The 20638-nt window shown below is 34.7% G+C and overlaps 1 protein-coding gene and 1 pseudogene across 2 annotated transcripts in view; both read left to right on the top strand.

The window, feature by feature from the left end:
- The window catches only part of CUL5 (cullin 5), a 130681-nt gene that overhangs the window by 62235 nt on the left and 47808 nt on the right, over positions 1–20638 (top strand). For both annotated transcript variants that reach the window (XM_020891364.2, XM_070473644.1), the window contains 4 exons: positions 2673–2849; positions 4550–4691; positions 5983–6128; positions 6211–6291. In XM_020891364.2, coding sequence (XP_020747023.1) covers positions 2673–2849; positions 4550–4691; positions 5983–6128; positions 6211–6291 — 546 coding nt within the window. The remainder of the gene's footprint in view (positions 1–2672; positions 2850–4549; positions 4692–5982; positions 6129–6210; positions 6292–20638) is intronic.
- LOC110135965 (transformer-2 protein homolog beta pseudogene) lies at positions 6302–11545 on the top strand (annotated as a pseudogene).

Here is a 20638-nt window from a genome sequence, read left to right as displayed (position 1 = left end):
GATATACTCCTAAGTATTTTATTCTTTTTGTTGCCATGGTGAATGGTATTGTTTCCTTAATTTCTCTTTCTGTTTTCTCATTGTTAGTGTATAGGAATGCAAGGGATTTCTGTGTGTTAATTTTATATCCTGCAACTTTACTATATTCATTGATTAGCTCTAGTAATTTTCTGGTAGAACCTTTTGGGTTTTCTATGTAGAGGATCATGTCATCTGCAAACAGCGAGAGCTTCACTTCTTCTTTTCCTATCTGTATTCCTTTTACCTCTTTTTCTGCTCTGATTGCTGTGGCCAAAACTTCCAAAACTATGTTGAATAGTAGTGGTGAGAGTGGGCACCCTTGTCTTGTTCCTGATTTTAGGGGAAATGCTTTCAATTTTTCATCATTGAGGGTAATGCTTGCTGTGGGTTTGTCATCTATAGCTTTTATTATGTTGAGGTATGTTCCTTCTGTTCCTGCTTTCTGAAGAGTTTTAATCATAAATGGATGTTGAATTTTGTCAAAGGCTTTTTCTGCATCTATTGAGATAATCATATGGTTTTTGTTCTTCTTTTTATATTCTGTTTTGCAGCAGTGATTTCAGCCATTTGATCTTCCAGGTCATTTATCTGTTTTCTTACCACAGTTATTTTGTTATTCTTTCTAGTGTGTTGTCTATCTCTGTTGGTTCTTACTTTAGTTCTTCTAGGTCTTTGGTGAACATTTCTTGCATCCTCTCCATTCTTTTTCCAAGATCCTGGATCATCTTCACTGTCATTATTCTGAATTCTTTTTCTGGAAGGTTGCTTATCTCCATATCATTGCTTTTCTGGGGTTTGATCTTATTCCTTCATCTGGGATGGAATCCTCTGCCTTTTCTTTTTATTTAACTTTTTATGATTGTTGTTCTTATTCTGGAGGCTGCAGGATTGTAGTTCTTCTTGCATCTTCTCTCTGCCCTCTGGTGGATGAGGCTGTCTAAGAGGCTTGTGCAAGCTTCCTCATGGGAGGGACTGTCAGTGGGAAAAACTGGATCTTGCTCTGGTGGGCAACACCATGATCAGTAAAACTTTAATCCCATTTTCTGCTAATGAATGGGCTATTGTCCTTCCTTGTTAGTTTTTTAGCCTGAAGCAACCCAGCCCTGGCATCTCCAGGACCTATGGTCGGGCAAACCATCCTCCAGTGTCAGAGGCATTTCCTAGAGCTGTGGTTGTCAGTGCCGTGGTGGGCCACTGCCACCGCACGCCTCTGCAGGAGACCCTCCAACAGTAGCGGTTAAGTCTGGTTCCGTCTCCTGTGGGATCACTGCTCCTTTCTTGTGGTTCTTTATGCACACAAGATTTTGTGTATGCCCTCCAGGAGTGCAGACTCTGTTTTCCACAGTCCTGTGGAAGTTCTATAATCAAATCCCACTGGCCTTCAGTTTCCCTGGGAATTCCTGGTCCCTTTGCCAGAATCTCCAGGCTGGGAAGCTTGATGTGGGGCTCAGAACCTTTACAACAGTGGGAAAACTTTTTTGGTGTTATTGTTCTCCAGTTTGTGGGCTGCCCACCTGTAGGTATGGGGTTTGATTTTATTGTGATTGTGCCCCTCCTGACATGTCGTTGCAACTTTTCCTTTGTCTTTTGTATCTTTTTTTGGTGGGTTCCAGCATCTTCCTCTTGATGGTTCTTCAACAGTTAGTTGTGATTTCAGTGCTCTTGCAGGAGGAGATGAGCACACATCCTACTCTACCATCTTGAACCAATGTCCCTTGTTGGGAATTTTTAAATTGTGAATAAAATATTAATAACTTACCAGTAATCTGTCTGTTTAGATTTATTTTTCTTCACAGAACGGTTTGGTTTATTGTATGTTTCTAGGAATTTATCCATTTCTAGTAAGTTGTCAAATTTGTTGGCATTCAGTAGTTCATAGTAGTCTCTTATGATCCTTTTTATATCTGTGGTATCAGTTGTAGTATCTCCTCTTTCATCTCTGAATTATTTGAATCCTCTCTCTTTTTTTGGTAACTGTGCACAAGTTTTTTGTGAACATTTTCTTATTTTGGTAGACAGACATTTATAGTAGCATTATACATGATAGCCAAAAGTTAGAAATGATCCACATGTTCACCAGTGAACAAGTAGATAAATAAAATATGTCCATAAAATGGAATAGTATTTAGAAATAAAGTACTGACCTATAATACTACTTGGATGAGCCCTGAAAACACTGTGGTGTGTAAAAGAAGTCGATCATAAAAGTCTACATATTATATAGTTTCATCCATATGAAAGCCCAGAACAGGCAAATATATAGACACAGAAAATAAATTAGTGATTACTTCAGGCTAGGTGAGGAGGGCACAACCAAGAAAGGAGGAGGGTAGGAAGGTAACAGCTAAAGGACATAGGATTTTTTTTTAATTAAAATATAATTGACAGATAGCATTTTATTAGTTTCAGGTATACAACGTAGTGATTCAACATCTGTATATATTGTAAAATGTTCATTATAGTAATGAGCATTACTATATGTCCACTGTATCTATGTGAACATGTTTTTTTTTTCTTGTGTATATATACATATGTTTTAATTTCTTTTAGGTATAATTTAGAGTATATAATAAATTTATGGCATGAATATGTTTTATTTTTCTTTTAGCACTTGTATTTATTTAAAATTGATATGATTCTTTTTTTTTCAGCGAGTACTGAGCCATCAAGATGATACAGCTTTGCTAAAAGCTTATATTGTTGAATGGCGAAAATTCTTTACACAGTGTGATATTTTACCGAAGCCTTTCTGTCAACTAGAGATTACTTTAATGGGTAAACAGGGCAGCAATAAAAAATCAAATGTAGAAGACAGTATTGTTCGAAAGGTAAGTCAGTTTCCTCAGTTTTCCCCTAATATTCTTCAGAAATAGGGTGAGTTGAAGACTTTCGAAATAAATTTGCACTGAAATGGGTTTTTTTACTTCACATATAAACTGTTGTTCAGCTTTTGCTGTGTTTTATTGAATAGTACTGCTTTTCTTTCATCTACTTTTACTTTTAGTTCTCTCTTCTTTTATGTGGTCTTAAGTTGTAGATCTGTGTTCAGCCGTTACCTCCTTTGCTTTTCCTTTTCACTTTCTCCTTTTCCTAGTTTTATTTTCAGAATTTTATTTCCTTCTTTTTTATATTTTTACTTTTTTATAAGCTAAATTACGTTTTTCTGTTAAAAAAATCCTTCCATTAATATTTTACCTTCTGGAATTTTTGTGTTTAATTGTGGCTAAACTGCTGTAAAAACTCTGTGCCCAGTGACAACTCATGAATTAATAGAAAGAACTTAGCTCTGAAATTGAAGAGTCCCAGATTTCCCTTTCAGTTCTACAGTCAGTTAAAACCTAACTTTGTTGTCCTTGTTTTTTATATGTATTTATTTATTTACTTATTTTTTTTCCATTTATTTTTATTAGTTGGAGGCTAATTACTTTATAGTATTGTAGTGGTTTTTGTCATACATTGAAATGAATTAGCCATGGATTTACATGTATTCCCCATCCCGATCCCCCCTCCCACCTCCCTCTCTACCCGATCCCTCTGGGTCTTCCCAGTGCACCAGGCCCGAGCACTTGTCTCCTGCATCCAACCTGGGCTGGTGATCTGTTTCACCCTAGATAATATACATGTTTCGATGCTGTTCTCTCGAAACATCCCACCCTCACCTTCTCCCACAGCCATTAAAAAGAATTCATTTGAATCAGTTCTAATGAGATGGATGAAACTGGAGCCCATTATACAGAGTGAAGTAAGCCAGAAAGATAAAGACCAATACAGTATACTAACACATATATATGAAATTTAGAAAGATGGTAACGATAACCCTATATGCAAAACAGAAAAAGAGACACAGATGTACAGAACAGACTTTTGGATGATATGTATTTAATACATATGTATTTCTATTTTTGAGAATCAAATGGAACCACAGATTTTAAAAGTTAAAAATTCCATTTGAACTTTGAACAACTCACTGGTTATAGCAACCAGCATAGGCATTCAAATAATGGCCTATACTTTGTTGCCTTTTCCCAGCCTTAAAGTTTGTGCTAATGCTGACAGCATATTCATGAGTATGTATGTGCTCTTTCCATAAATAGAAAATTTACAAGGTGAATTTGTATATTCTTTTGAGATTTATTATCAAACATTTTCAATTTATCCTTTTCCCATTTATCATATATTTATACAGATATGCATATGAACGTCCCAAACACATATCATTATTTCTGAAATTCAACCTTCGAACTATATAGAAAAAGTAACATTTTCCATGTATTACCATGTTTAATTTTGCAACAACCACTTGAAATTTGTACTGTTATTTTCACTATTTTCCAGTTGAGAAAGCAGATATATAAGTAACAGCTGGAATTCAAATCCAGTTGTGTTTGACTCTAACAAACACTTGTTCTTTGCTGTTGTTTACCAGATGATATTTACCAAATTTAAATATATTGGTTTCCTATAGTATTCAAGTGAATATAGGACTAAGAGATTGGAATGATTACCTATTTTGTTCTTTTTTTCCTAGCTCATGCTTGATACATGGAATGAATCAATCTTTTCAAATATAAAAAGCAGACTTCAAGATAGTGCAATGAAGCTGGTCCATGCTGAAAGATTAGGAGAAGCTTTTGATTCTCAGCTTGTCATTGGAGTAAGAGAATCCTATGGTATGTTCTGAACTTATGATCAAATATCCTTTTCATGGAAATTCTAAGACAATTATAGAATAGTACTATCACAGTTAAGTTTGTTAGCATATAGTGACATCTGTTTTTAGTGCCCTATGCTTTAAGAGGACAGAAAAGATATTCTGCTTTAGTGAAACCTGGAAAAATTCATATTCATGTAGTTAATATTTATTTTCTCCATTTCACTCATCTCTTAGCTAGTAAATCTTTTTAGCTACGTGAATTAGAGAAACATAGTCTTGAAACTCTAGCTTTTAAAAGGTAACCATTTTTTTAACTTAGGGCATCAGTTAATTTTATGTGTGTACATTCCTTTCCAGACTTTCTTTATTCTTTTAGTCAGATCCTCTGTTTCCTCATGGAGGTCTTTCCTAATTCCCAGACTAGGTTAGGTGCTTCATAGTACCTGTGCTTTCCTGTCATAATGCTTTAGCATTTTTAACTGTGTTCTTGACATTGTGTCTTTACTGATCATAGAATGTCTGACACAAAATAGTTGTAAGAATATTTTATATTCATGAACCTTTGGTTATCTTTGACTTGCTTTCTGTGTTGCCCTTGTATTTCTTTAGATACAAAGTCTAGATTTTCTTTAGTCATGTCCCTGAAATTTCTTCGTTTTTATTTCAATTGCCACCAATTTAGACTTACTTTAATTTCTACTTCTCGACTTTTGAAACAGTCTTCTTATAGTGATACTGTTGCTATCATTTAACCCATATACTTTCACAAGATGAATTTTTAAGTACTGTTGTATTGGTATTCTTATCCATTTAGTGGTATGGCATGCTAAATTTAGGTTACTTAGCCAGAGAGTTGAGGTTCCCCATAACCATTTCCAGCTTGCCATTCTGCCTTATATTCTATTAACCTTACAATCCATTCAGACAACCTCATTGCTGTATCTTTATTTAATCTTGTATTCTACTTCTGAGTATTTACTGACCAGTGTAATTTGTTCTGAAAGACTGAATTCAAATCCCATCTTTTCTGTGAATGGTTTCTTGATCATCCAGTTATTCATCAGTCTCGTTCCTATTCAAAAATAAAACAGTTCACATTTTCTGTATTATATGTCACTTTACTCCTTTGTGTTGTTACCTTTTCAAGTTTTTTATAGAGAAGGATTTTGTCTTATATGACTGTATGTTCTTATGGGCATTGTCACAGTCCCTTGAACATGACTCCTCAATATTTGTTTTTTATTTACTGTACTCAAAATACTGATTTGAATCATAATTAGAGTAAAATTTTATTTTCTGTTTTTCAGTTAACCTTTGTTCTAATCCAGAGGATAAGCTCCAAATTTATAGGGACAATTTTGAGAAGGCATACTTGGATTCAACAGAGAGATTTTATAGAACACAGGCACCCTCGTATTTACAACAAAATGGTGTACAGAATTATATGAAATATGTAAGTCAGAACCTAGTATATGTGATCATTTGAGCTGTTTTCTTGATGTTCATAAAATGATTGCTATTTTGCTTCTGGACAGGCAGATGCTAAATTAAAAGAAGAAGAAAAACGAGCCCTACGTTATTTAGAAACAAGACGAGAATGTAACTCTGTTGAAGCAGTAAGTAATTTTGTAGTTGTTTGTTTTTTGAGATTATTTGAAGTGCAGTAGCACAAGGGTGGCAAATACATGATGCAAGTAACATTATTTATCATTTCTCAATTCTGTGACCAGTATTACTCATTGATTATAGTATTCTTTCCTGGTGAGCCAAAGCACAGCTTCAGAAGGCACTTATTCAGAACTCACTGTTTTTCCACAGAGGTGATGTGCAAGATAAAATCTGTCTGCCGTCCCTGTTCTAGACTTTTCTCTGTTTACTTAGTTTTTAATCAGTCATCTTTTATTATGTTTTGTGCATACCTAAAGTTAAGTATATTATGGATTTTCAGGTGGCAAGTAAAATATGCTCCTGAGAGATACAGTTGATCTCACTATTCATGGTAATTACATTCTATAAGATAGTGGCTGTGAACATCAAATGAGTGAGCACCAAATCGTTACTACAAGGGGATATTTCTTCTCACTATGGGAAGGTGTTTTCTTACTTCTCTTGTATGAAATAAAATATTAATTACTTGATAAGAGAACATCAATCTTTTATATAGATTTTGTTTTATGTTGTAAGTTCCTCATTTTAAAAAAATGACCAGAGGTAGCTGCCATGCTGCAGTGTATATTCTGGTGATTTCTTTTACAGGGAGGGTGACTGTGCGCTTTGTTAAGGAATTTAAGAATTAAATTTAATGTAGAAGCAATATTTCCTCCAGTTCCTTTCAGTCTTTGGGGCCTACAAACTAGATTTAGATTTACATTCAAAGATGTAACATTCAAGTTTGCTTACAACCAGACTTTTCAACTATGGTTAGGATTTCTTTTTTCTTACTTCGGATTTTTCTTTGATTTCTTCCATTCTGGGTGATAGTGATGTTTATTTGTTCAGTAATTGGACTGAGTTGGACCTTTTTTCTCTTGTTTTTTTGTTTTGCTTTTTATTATGTGCAGTACATTTCCTCTTTAAAATAACTCTGATTCTGTAGAAAAGGGAGCAAATGTAATGGTTGTTTTTAGAGGTTCTCTATCGAGATTTAAAACCAGTCTTGGTATCTCCTGGTAGCTCAGCTGGTAAAGAATCCACCTGCAATGCAGGAGGCCTTGGTTTGATTCCCAGGTTGGGAAGATCTGCTGGAGAAGGAATAGGCTACCCACTCCAGTATTCTGGCCTGGAGATTTCCATGGGGTTGCAGAGTCAGACATGACTTGAGTGACTTTCACTTGAAATTCATTCAGAAGATAGGGAAGATTTTTAAAACAAGTGTGCCATGTTCAATGTTATCCCTCAGAAAGATTAATATAGTGATAGTATGGAAGATTAATTGGAGTGGGTAATAGCTTGGGTTAGAAGTGGGAGGTTTTGCAATAATTCAGGCAGGGTATTTGGAGTACTAAATAGGGTTATAGCAATAGGAATGGAATAGGAATGGAAAGAAAGAGGGTAGAAACAGACTTCCCAGAGGTGGAACATTATGTCTAATGAATGGGGATGATATAGTGAAAGTCAACAGTGTTTCTGAGGATTTGGCTTAGGAGAATTGTGCTGCTGCAGAGAGACTTGGTATAATAATATATCTTGGTAGTGAGGGAGAAAGATGAGTTTAGTTAGAGGGATTTGAATATTTTGGGTTGATTGGTCTACATATATCACTTAATGGGGATGTTGTAATTTTCTAAGGTAGAACTGTTCTTATACTATAGTTTGTACATCTTAGTTGTATCATATTTATAGTAAGCTTAACAGAAATTCAACTATAGAGGTCCAACTAATAGGGTGAATAAGAGAGAGGAAGAAAAAAAGAATAAGAAAGGTAGAGATAAACAAATACACATGAAAGCCTATATAGAACAGTTAAGTCTCCCTCTCGACTTTAAAATACACATGTATACATTTTGGGGAAAAACTTGAAATAGAAGGTGTGAACTTGCTCTTTGAAGGAATTCAAGTAGTATGGAATTCAAGTAGTATGAACATCTTATCACACTGAATGATTCTAGAGTTTAAAGATAAGTTTTTATTTTGTTTCAAGAGAGACCCTAAGTGCAACATAATATGATTGCAAAGAAATGGTGCTTTACTGGGGAGATGAGAAGTCTGTATGGTTTGTTTTTATTTTCTGTTTATTTTTATAAATTAGCTATTTTGATTGAAATATAACATATATACAGAAAAGTATACAAAAGTCTCAAGTTAATAAGTGAATTATCACAAAGTGAACGTACCTGTGAAATCACCAGAACAAGAATTATCAGCAATTAAGAGCCTTCCATCATGCTCCTCCAAAGTACTAGTACCATCTTTTTTTCCCAAAGGTTGTCACTTTTCTAACTTTTAAGAACATAGATTAATATTAATCAGTGACCACTATATAGTTTGCACAGCAAAATTTGGTGCAGAGAAGACATTAAGCATGAAAACTGTGGACTTAACTATAACATTGGGAATTTAAGGCTTAATGCAGATACATGATTATATATCTCACTGAGCTAAGGCTGTTATACTACATACATAATATTTGTTATATATTTGTTAATTTACAGTTTCTGTTTCCAAGGAGAAATGATGTGTTAAGAATAAGTTGTAATAGAAGAAACAGTAAACCAAAAAATCACCAAGTCCTGGGTTCTAATTTAAAATTCTACAAAGTATGAGCAGTATTATTTGAATAGTTACTAAGAAAAGAATTACTGCCATCCCTGAAAATTACTCAGACCAAATTTACTACCCTAAACTCTGTTTTAGAGGAATTATCAGCCACCAGAAAATGGTATGCTATATCTTAATGCTTTATTGATACTGGTTTTAATCAATACTTACCGGTTAGGCTATTCTTACTAGTGGAGGACCAAAAAATAAATAAATAAATAAATAAATAAAATAAAAAATAAATTAAAAAAAACTAATGGAGGACAGTTGCCTATCAGTTCATATGGGGATACACATATGCACGATGCATACACAACAGTGTATACCAAAGTTTAAAGTATGTACATTTTTGACATTTGTTTTTTCTCTGAAAATTAGGAAATTATTATATCAGTTACCTTGTTTGAAAGTTGTAAGACTTAATCTTCAAAACCTGATTACTTTCCAGTATATGCAAGAAAACAAATTTCTGGACTAGTATTCTATGTAATAGAGCAAGTCTTAACCTAAGTAGTACCCAGTTATGAGGCCAGGCCTAATAAAGACCAAATACACATTTCAAGTAATCTTCATATAGTGCTTAGCGGTTTACTGAATTATTTCCTTGTTTATAAGAGTTTTATTTTGTTCTTTGGGGTATTCCAAGCATCTGATTATATCTTTCTAGTATAAATATCTCATTTTTCCTTCAGTGGATTAAATCTGCTAATGGTTTATTTTAGAAAAATGTTAATAATATTGGGATCTTTGTCTTTCAGTCTTTGATAGGCGTGCTTCTATCATTAAGCATGATACTACTTTTTGGCATGATGTATGCATTTTATGACGCTAATCAAGTATTCAGTTTATTTCTATTTTATTAAGAATATTATCAGGAATATATCTACCTTAGCCCTAAAGCCACTATCTTATTTTATAGAGAATCATAAGAGGCATTTCCATGAAGATCATGAACAAGGCAACTGTATCCATTATTTCTATTGCTGTTTAACATTGCCTTAGAAGTATTAGCCCATGCAGCTAAATTACAGAAATCAATTAGAGGCAAGAGAATTAGTAAGCCAGAAGGAAAACTGTGTCACTTTGGAGATGATACGATAGTACTTTGGAAAAACTTCAGTTGATGATAAAACTAACTCAAATTGTAAAGTAATTCAGGAAAGTGATATGATATAAAATTAACATACAGAGACTTAAAAGCCCAAGCGGAAGCGGCGCGGAGCGTTTCGGCTCTGAGCGGATCGGGAACCAGTGTGTAGTGCGAGGCTACGGCGGAGCCTCTACACTGAAGACGCGAGAGGTTGGCAGCTCGATTTAAGCACATGGAGCGGTGACAGCAGTAGAAGTCATGAGCGACAGCAGCGAGCAGAACTACGGCGAGTGGGAATCCCGTTCTGCTTCCAGAAGTGGAAGTGCTCATGGATCTGGGAAATCTGCAAGGCATACCCCTGCAAGGTCTCGCTCCAAGGAAGATTCCAGGCGTTCCAGATCAAAGTCCAGATCCAGATCTGAATCTAGGTCTAGATCCAGAAGAAGTTCTCGGAGGTGTTATACAAGGTCACGATCTCGGTCCCATAGACGATCTCGTAGCAGATCTTACAGCAGAGATTATCGAAGACGGCATAGCCACAGTCATTCTCCCATGTCTACTTGCCTGCGTCATGTTGGGAATTGGGCAAATCCTGATCCCAACTGTTGTCTTGGAGTATTTGGATTGAGCTTGTACACTACAGAAAGAGATCTAAGAGAAATGAAATATGGCCCAATTGCTGATATATCTATTGTATATGACCAGCAATCTAGATGTTCAAGAGGATTTGCCTTTGTATACTTTGAAAATGTAGATGATGCCAAGGAAGCAAAAGAGCGTGCCAATAGAATGGAGCTTGATGGACGTAGGATCAGAGTTGACTTCTCCATAACGAAAAGACCACATACTCCAACACCAGGAATTTACATGGGGAGACCTACCTATGGCAGCTCACGCCGTGGAGATTACTATGGCAGAGGATATGGTCGAGGCTATGATGATCGGGACTAGTACAGCAGATCGTACAGAGGTGGAGGTGGAGGAGGAGGAGGTTGGAGAGTTGCTCAAGACAGGGATCAGATATACAGAAGAGGGTCACCTTCTCCCTACTGTAGTCGTGGAGGATACAGATCACGTTCCAGATCTTGATCATACTCACCTCGTCGCTATTAAAGCATGAAGTTGAAGACTTTCTGAAACCTGCCCTAGAGTTGGGATATTGTTTGTGGACAATTTTTTATTGTCTCCTGTTTAAAAATTGAACAGTGCCTAGTGAAGTTAGGTGACTTTTACACCTTTTATGATGACTACTTTTGGTGGGGTTGAAATGCTGTTTTCATTCTGCATTTGTGTAGTTCGGTGCTTTATTCAAAGTTAAGTGTTTTCAGAAAAGTATGTTTTGCATGTATTTTTTTACAGTCTAAAATTTTGACTGCTGAGAAGTTTTTATTGTACAGAACTTCATTTAAATGGTTTTTCTACTGAATCCAGGGTATTCTGAAGATCGAAGCCTGTGTGTAAAATGCTACCAAATGGCAAAAAGCAACAATAAAGTTTGGTTTTTACTTTAAAAAAAAAAAAAATTTAACATACAAATATCAGTCTTCATATGCACAAATAAACAGAGGCTATAACATTAGGACAAACCTTTCAGCAACAACAAAAATAATTAAATACTTGTGAAAAATTTAATAAATTTGTGAAACCTGTAAGAAGAAAAGCTTGGACACTCCAAAGACACAAAAATAGATTTGAAAAAATGGAAAGATACCTCTTATTCTTAAATTGTTACTCAAAATGATATAGATGTCAGTTCTTTCTTAAAGTAATTTATATATTTCCTGTAATTCCAGTAGAATGCCACAACTCATGAAATTAGACAAGATAAGAAAATTCACATGGAAAAATAAACATGTAAGAACCGCCAGGAAAACACTGAGAAAGGAAAACTTTGAAGAGAACTAGCAGTATCAGACATTAAAACATAAATTCTCAGCAGTTAAGTGGTGTGGCATTACAGTGAAAGAGACAAAAGGGCGAACAGAGAAGAACTACAAAAACAACTGAAAAACAGGTAATAAAAGGTCAGTAAGTACATGAAAGTGTTAGTCACTCTAGTCACGTCTGACTCTTTGCAGCCCCATGGACTGTATAGCCTTCCAGGCTCCTCTGTCTGTGGAATTCTCCAGGTAAGATGACTGGAATGGGTAGCCATTCCCTTCTGCATGGGATCTTCCTGACCTCAGGGTTGAATCTGGGTCTCCTGCATTACAGGCAGATTCTTTACCATATGAGCCACTAGGGAAGCCCCAATAAGTGTGTACATATCAATAATTACTTTATATGTGGAATAAATGCTCTGATCAAAAGACATAGGGGGCTGATTGGATAAAAAACAAGACCCATCAATATGCTGCCTTAAAAGACTCCCTTTTAAAGGACTCCTTTTAAAAGGGGACTGAAAGTGAGGGGTTGGGTAAAGTATTTCATGCAAACAGGAATGACAAAGCAAGAGTAGCAATACTCATTTCAGAAAAAATAAGCTTTATACCAAGGGCCATGATGAAAGACAGAGGCAGGCATTGTATAATGATAAAAGGTATGATACAAGAAGAGGATATTGTACTTGTTAACATATATGCACCCAATCCAGGAACATCTATATATAAAGCAAATAATAACAAAGGGAGAAATTGGCAGTAATATAGTAATAGTAGGAGACTTTAACACCCCACTGACATGGGTGGATATGTCATCCAGACAAAATCAGTAAGGCAACAGAGATCCTGAAAAAGAATAGGTGAGTTGGATTTGTTATCTATAGGACATTCCATGGTGGGGAGGGGGGTGGGGGGGTAGGGGGGCAGGGCAGGGCAGGGAAAGCAGAATACATTTTTTTAAATTGCACATGGAATGTTCTCTAGGACAGATCACATACTAGGTCACAAGACAAACCTTAATTTGAAAGGATAGAAATTATATCAAGAGGTTTTGTGGGTTTTTTTTTTTTATGATAATAGTGTGTAACTAGTATAACTACAGAAAGAAAAATGGGAAAATAACAGATGTGAAGAATAAACAACATGCTCTTAAAACATCAAAAGACTAAATGATGAAAATCAAAGAGGAAATCATAAAATACCTCTAGACAAATGAAAATGGAAACACAATTTTCCAGAATCTGTGGGGTGCGGCAGAAGCAGTTCTAAGAGGGAAGTTGATGGCAATTAAAGGCTTCCTCAAGAAATAAGAAAAATTTCAAACAGCCTAATCCACCACCTAAAAGAAATAAAAAAAGAACAAAGTCAAAAGTCAGAAGAAGGAAGGAAATGTAATAATAAACATCATAGAGGAAATAAACAAGATCAAAAAAGTCAAAAGAAAAGATCATTGAATCCAAGAGCTAGTTTTTTGAAAAGATAAGCGTAATTGATAAATCTTTAACCATGTTCACAAAGAAGAAAAGAGATAGGGCCCAAATAAAATAATAAAAGAGGAGAAAGAACAGCTAAAACCATAGAAATAAAATAAGTTGAATAGGAGGCAGTACTCCCACATTCATTCTGTGAGTCCTCATAGCAAAGACATTTCAAGAAAAGAAAATTATAGGCCAGTGTCTTTGATGAATACAAATGCAGAAATCCTCAGCAAAATATTAGTAAGCCAAATACAATAATTCATAAAAAGGATCATACACCTTGATCAAGTTGGATTTATTCCAGGATCACAGTGATGGTTCAGTGTATGCAAATCAATGTGATACACCACATTAAAGAAAGGAAAGATGAAAATCACAGTATTATCTCCATAGATACAGAGAAGACATTTGAAAAAAATGAACATTTGTTCATGGTAAAAACTCTTACCAAAGTGAGTATAGAGGGAGCATAACAAATGCCATTTACAATAAACCCGCAGACACCATAATAATTCATGGTTAAAGCTGAAAGCCTTCCCATTAAATTTAGGAACAAGATAAGGATGGCCATTCTAGTTGTTTCTGTTTGATGTGGTATTGGAAGTCCTAGCCACAGCAGTAAGACAAGAAAAAGAAAAGATATTCTAATTGAAGGGAAGAGGTAAAACTGTCACTATTTGTATATAACATGATACTTGATATAGAGAACCCTAATGTCTCTACCCCAAAACTACTAAAACTAAGAAATGAATTCAACAAGGTTGCAGAATACAAGGTTAATGTATAGAAATCTCTTCCTTTCCATACAGTAATAATGCAATATCAGAAAGAGAAAGTAAAAAAAGAAATTATCAAAGTTTTAATTATTAGGAATAAACTTAACCAAGGAAGTGAAAGACATATACTCTGAAAACTATAAGCCGTTGGTAAAGGAATTTGAAGATGATTCAAGGAAATGGAAAGATTTATTCCATGCTGGCTTGGATTGGAAGAATTAATATTATGAAAATGGCCATACTACCCAAAGAAATCTGTGCGATCCCTATCAAAATACCCATGACATTTTTCTCAAAATTAGAATAAGTAATCCTAAAATTTATATGGAATTGCAAAAGACCGTGGATTTCCAAAGCAGTCTGATAGTCTCTTTAACAGGTGATGTCTGGTGAAACTATGTTACCATGTTAAACCAATGAGATTAGAACATTCCGTCATACCACATACAAAAATAAAGTCATTTTAAAATATAAATGTAATACCTGAAACCGTAAAACTCTTAGAATATATTCAAGACATTTTGTCATAAATCGTAGCAGTATTTTCTTGGATCAGTCTCCCAAGGCAAAAGAAATGAAAGCAAAAATAAACAAATAAGGCCTAATTAAACTTAAAAGCTTTTGTACAGCAAAGGAAACCATCAACAAAACAAAAGCAACCTGGGAGAAAATATTTGCAAATGATGCAGCTGAGAATGTAATATCTGCAATGTCGGAACAACTCATACAACTCAATATCAGAAAAACTACCAAATCAAAAAAAATGGGCAGAAGACATGAATAGACATTTCTGCAAAGAAGACATACAGATGGCTGAAAGGCATACAAAAAGATGTTCAACCTATCTAATTATTAGACAAATGCAAATCAAAATTACAGTGATGTACCACCTCACACCTATAAAAATGGCTATCATCAGAAAGTTTACAGATCACGCATGTTGGCGAGTATGTGTAGAAAAAGATACTATTGTACGTTGTTGGTGAAAATGCAAATTAGTGCAGTCGCTATGCAGAACACATGGAGGTTCCTTAAAAAACTGAAGTCACAGCACCATCTAGTAGCTCCACTTCTGAGCATATGTCTGGAAAAGACAAAAACTTTATTTGAAAACATACATGCATCCCAGTGTTCTTTGTAGCATTATTTACAATAGCCAAGACATGGAAGCCATCCAGGTACCCATCAACAGGTGACTGGATTAAGATGATATGGGAGGGAGGGTGTGTATGTCTGCATGTACACACAAACACACACACACAGTGGAATATTGCTCAGCCATAAAGGACAAAATATTGCTATTTGCAGCAACATGGATGGGCTTAGAGAGTTATTAAGTGTTTGGTAAGGGAAAAATAGTTACTATGATGGGATTCCCTGGTGGCTTAGACAGAAAGAATATGCCTGCAATGAAGGAGACCTGGGTTTGATCCCTGGGTCAGGAAGATCTCCTAGAGAAGGGAATGACTTATCCATTCCAGTATTCTTGCCTGGAAATCCCATGGACAGAGGAGCCTGGTGTCCATGGGGTCGAAATGAATTGGACATGACTGAGCGACTTTCACTTACTCAAGATGGAGAAACCCCCAAAATACTATCTTAACCAAGTGATCAAGGTTAGCATCACAAGTAATAGGTCATAGTGATATTATGTACCCCTTGATATTATACATTTAAGAAGAGTACAAAAATCATTTCTGTGGAATTCTTTTCAAAAATGAATAACTGAATAACTTATTCAAATGAAAAAATTCTAGACAATCCCTATTTGAGGGGCAATCTACAAATAACTGGCTACTATTCTTTAAAAGTATCAAGATCGTAGTACACACAATCACACACACAGACCAAGGAATTGTCACAGATTGAAGGAGACTAGGAAAACTAACAACCAAAAACAGCTTGGGCTTGTAGATAAGATCCTGGAACAGGAAAGAGATATTAGTGGAAAAACTGGTGAATTTCTAATAAGGTCTGTAGTTAATTCATAGTAGTAAATCAGTATTTTCCTGGTTTTGATAGTTGTGCTATAGTTATGTAAAAAGTTACCATTATAGGAAATGGGGTGATGTATGTTTGGACATGCTCTATTATTTTTCTTTTTATGAGCTAAATGAAAGTAAAATGTTAAAAAAGGATATTATGAAGAATGCCTTTGTTTGTTTTTATTTGGGAAGCATCAGTGCAGATGATCATATGGCATTTTCCTCCACTGAACTAATCAGGAAATCAAATTAACAGGGTTTCTAACATTATACCATTTCATTTTAGGAATGAACACAAAGTCCCATTTTTAATGGATAAAAATTTATATCCCAAAGGGATTTTGACATGTATAAGCCAATAAAAGTTAATCTCAAGATTTTTCTCTTAACAGTTTTTATATGTAAAATGTTTCAATTTTAGGTTTAGTACATAATCACAAAAATATTTTTAGGATCCCCTTATAGATTTATCCTAATGTAACTTTCATTTTAATCTCCTTGTTATCAGTATAGCAGATTCTAATAGATGAATCAAAGAAAAGTGACTTATGCTATGAATTGTTTAAATAGTTGTTTTAGATATTTTGAACTGAAATCTCTAGTCTAAAAGTTTTCAGTGAAGGTAGTATCTATCTCCAGCGAGTGTGAATTTGTAGAGACATATTTTGAACTGAGATCTCTAGTCTAAAAGTTTTCAGTGAAGGTAGTATCTATCTCCAGCGAGTGTGAATTTGTAGAGACATTTTAATCTTCAATGGTCCCACTGGCCACTCATGTAAGAGAAAATCTTTATACTTATTTGAATCTAGAATTTAATTTTATTTTAGTTATAAACCAAAACACTTTCACATGATACTAGTAATATACTTCATTTTCTAGGTGTGATATTATTTTGTAACTTAAAGAATGGTGATATACTTTTTGTTTGAAATCTTAAATTTTTTTCACTGTTGGATATTTATTTCATCTATAGTAATAGTGCTCATGTTATTTGAGTCACCAATGCACCTGTGTTGAATTGAAGTCGGGATCATGAATGCTGCCAGTTTGTCCCTCCGGTTTGTGACCTGAGAGGAGTCTTGCCCCCACTGGTTTTAATTAGCCTCACTCTAATTGTCCTAGTTTGGATTGCGTGCCTAAACTTGGATCATATGCTTTGTGTGTAAGTGTGTCTTTGTACACATGTTGCAAGCATGCTTGAGTCATCAGTATATATGTGTTTGTAATAGGTATTATATAGTGATACTTGACTCATCTAGAAGATAACCCATTTAGTAACTTTAGTTACTTGCAGTTCAGTGGAGAACCTGGAAAGTAAGTTAGGCCAAGAGTTCTGAGCAGCTGCATTGTCTTAGATGTCTGATAGGCGTACTTCAACTTTACTTATAGGAGAGCAACTTAGTCCCACCTAGATCCAATTATACACACAATTCTGGTAAGATTGATTATCATTGGATGGGCCTGTGGCAGATGAGCAAAACCGGGTAAGAGGCTTCAGAACTCTGCTGCTTAAAGAGGCGCTATTGACCACAAAAAGTGACACTTAACAGTAAGAAAAGAATGAGAAAAAAACAGTCCCTCTAAACTGATGTTGCCATTCTTTCAAAAAATTTTCACATTATTATGCTTTAAAAAGTTGAGAAAATTAACACTGTTGGATTAAAAGTGTGGCTAATATTGTGACATTTTACATTTTCTCCAAATTTAGAAATTTTATGGCAAATTTACTGATAGATTAGAGGGCCTGGGACAAACTATTAACAAACACATGGCATTGCCTACATTGTAGCAAATGTAGCAGTGAGATTATTCTCCTTTTACGTAAAGGATATAAAGTATTTCCTTTTATATATCAGTACCCCCCAAAATGAGAAAAAATATAAAAGAAAATAACTTGGAAAAAAAAAAAAGAAAATAACTTGAAAAAACTTTTTTCTGAGGCTATTAGTATTTTAGGTGATAGTCTTATATACCTTGGTTTTACCTGAAGGCATCTGTTTATTATTTATTATGCACCTGAACTATGTCAAGCCTTGTGCTAGCAGGGATAAGAAGATAGAACTGATTCTTGCCTTCAAAGTAACGCTAGAATTAAATGGAATGATGGAATAGAGAGAGTGGAATGATGATGGTTAGTCTTCATTTCTTCACAGTGACCAAAGCTCTGATAGGAAGGCAGTGTGTTATACTGACTAGGGGCATACATGTTGCAAGAAGGTGAGGAGTTTAATTCCATTGTCATTTTACCAGCTGTGTGCCCGTTATCAATTTCTTCAAATTGTAAAGTGGGGGTAATACCTACTTGTGTTTAATGCACTACCATATCAAAACATTTAAGTGCTGTGCTTAGCATGGTACTTTTTACTATTAGGGCTATGATTTACAGAAGTTGCTTACTTATTCTCAGGCAGAAAGTAATTTTACTACATATGCAAAACATTGAGTAAAAAACTGAATTAGCAACAAGGTCACAAGTCATAAGTTATTAGCATTAAAGTACTTGTTAACCTTCAAGTATTTAAGTATATTAAGGGTGGTATTTAAAAAGTCAAGGTGAGTCTAATTGGCTTCATTGGTCTATAGAGAGTTACTTGTATAACTAGTTTAGAAATGAAGCAACTTAACACTGGTTATAAAGGTTTAAAAAAAAAAGTTAATTTTGAGAATAGCCATACATGGAATAAATGAATTCTTGAATACATTATAGATATCTTTGTATGGTTAAAGACCTGATAATGATAAAGTAGAATCTTAAGGTGGAGTAATCTAGAATGATTTTTAATTTGATGACTCTATTTTATAGCTCAGGGAAAAGCAAATTATTACTTATATGGAATTACATAACAAAAATCAGAACTGTTCCTATTGCTTTCATTAAACTTCAGTGAAGTAGCATTAATTGTGCAAACTGAATACCACTGAAAAAGACTCTACTATGTCAGTTAGCCTACTATCCAAATTTGCATCTTCACAGACCTGTGCATTCATTCATTCAGCAAATACTGAGTGCCTGCTGTGTTTTATGGCAGGCGTCATCTTTGAAGAGCTTTGCTATAAAGGAAGGTAAAACATCAAACACATTGATAGTTAAAGTGTTTCACCTTGCAGACCTCTGGGGAGATTGCTATGGATTTAGAAGTTGTGCTCATCTCAGGCAAAATACAGGAATTGATGACATATGGCAAAAAGTTTTTTTCTTCACGGAAGCTAGCAAAAGGAGACAGAAAGGGAATACAAGGTGAGAGAGATGGTTTATCACTATCCTTTCCATTCAAGATGTATTTTTCAAATAACCAGTATATACCTAGGGTTGACTCTGTTTGTAGGACTTTGGTAAATGATGGGGAGAAAAATAGAAAAGAGCAATAACATGGCCCTTGCCCTCAAGGATCTGGCCCTCTTGTGATGACAAGACTCTGGAAATAAGCAACTGCCCTTTCTTCTTTTTGCCTATGTAAAGTAGTTTTCTAAAGGATTTTTCAATACACAGGGATCTATACCATAATTCGTCTCTCTTTTTTTTAAATTATTTGCTATGAAACTTTTCAAATATTTACAAAAGTAGAGAAAATAGTGGAATGAACCCCACCCTCCAAACTCAGCCAGCAGATTCAACAGCGATCATCATTTTGTAATACTTGCTTGGTTAAGATTCCTTTTTTCATTTCTTTCCTTTTCTTTTTTCCTTTTCCTCCTTTCTTACCCTTTTGTTTCCTTCCTTTTTTTTTTTAGCATGCAGGATCTTAGTTCCTGGATCAGGGATCAAACCCAGGCCCTCAGAGTGAAAGTGCAAAGATCTAACCATTGGACCGCCAGGGAATTCCCTTTTTTCTTTCTTCTCTTTTTTTCCAAAGTTTAAAAAAATTATGATGTACATTGGTACGCTAAACACATCTGTATTATAACATTATTTTTAATGCCTGTTTTTATTTTTATTTTTTATAAAATATATATATTTTATATATTTATTTATTATTTTTATTTTTAATGCCTGTTTGTAGTTCATCATATATATAGAAACCAATTCTCTACTGATGGGAATTTTCATTATTATTCATTATTATTATAGTTTACTTTTTATGAATAGTTCTTTCCGGAATATATTTACATGCTTATATCTTTATATCTTATATCCTTCTATATTTTTGACATCTTAATGCATACCTCTTTCTTACATGTGGCATTCTTGGAATGGAATTTCCTGGAAATGAGATTGCTGAAGCAAAGAGCATGCACCTTTTACAGATTGCTGTATAATACCAAACTGACTTTCAGAAATACTGTTGTTAATTCTTATTTCCATTAACAGTATGCTTGTTTATCTTTGCTGATCTGAGTTTTGTCAGTCTGTTAATTTTTCCAATTTCCTGGTATTGTAGATTTTAAAAGATTTTTTAATGTGCATTTAAAAATTACTGGGGGACTTCCCTGCCAATCCAATGGTTAAGACTCTGTGCTTCCAGTGCAGAGGGCATGGGTTCCATCTCTGGTTGGGGA

Source organism: Odocoileus virginianus, chromosome 10 (genome assembly GCF_023699985.2).
Source record: "Odocoileus virginianus isolate 20LAN1187 ecotype Illinois chromosome 10, Ovbor_1.2, whole genome shotgun sequence".
NCBI classification, from domain to species: Eukaryota; Metazoa; Chordata; class Mammalia; order Artiodactyla; family Cervidae; genus Odocoileus; species Odocoileus virginianus.
Note: the sequence above shows the minus strand (reverse complement) of the source record. Positions and strands in the feature narration are given on the sequence as shown.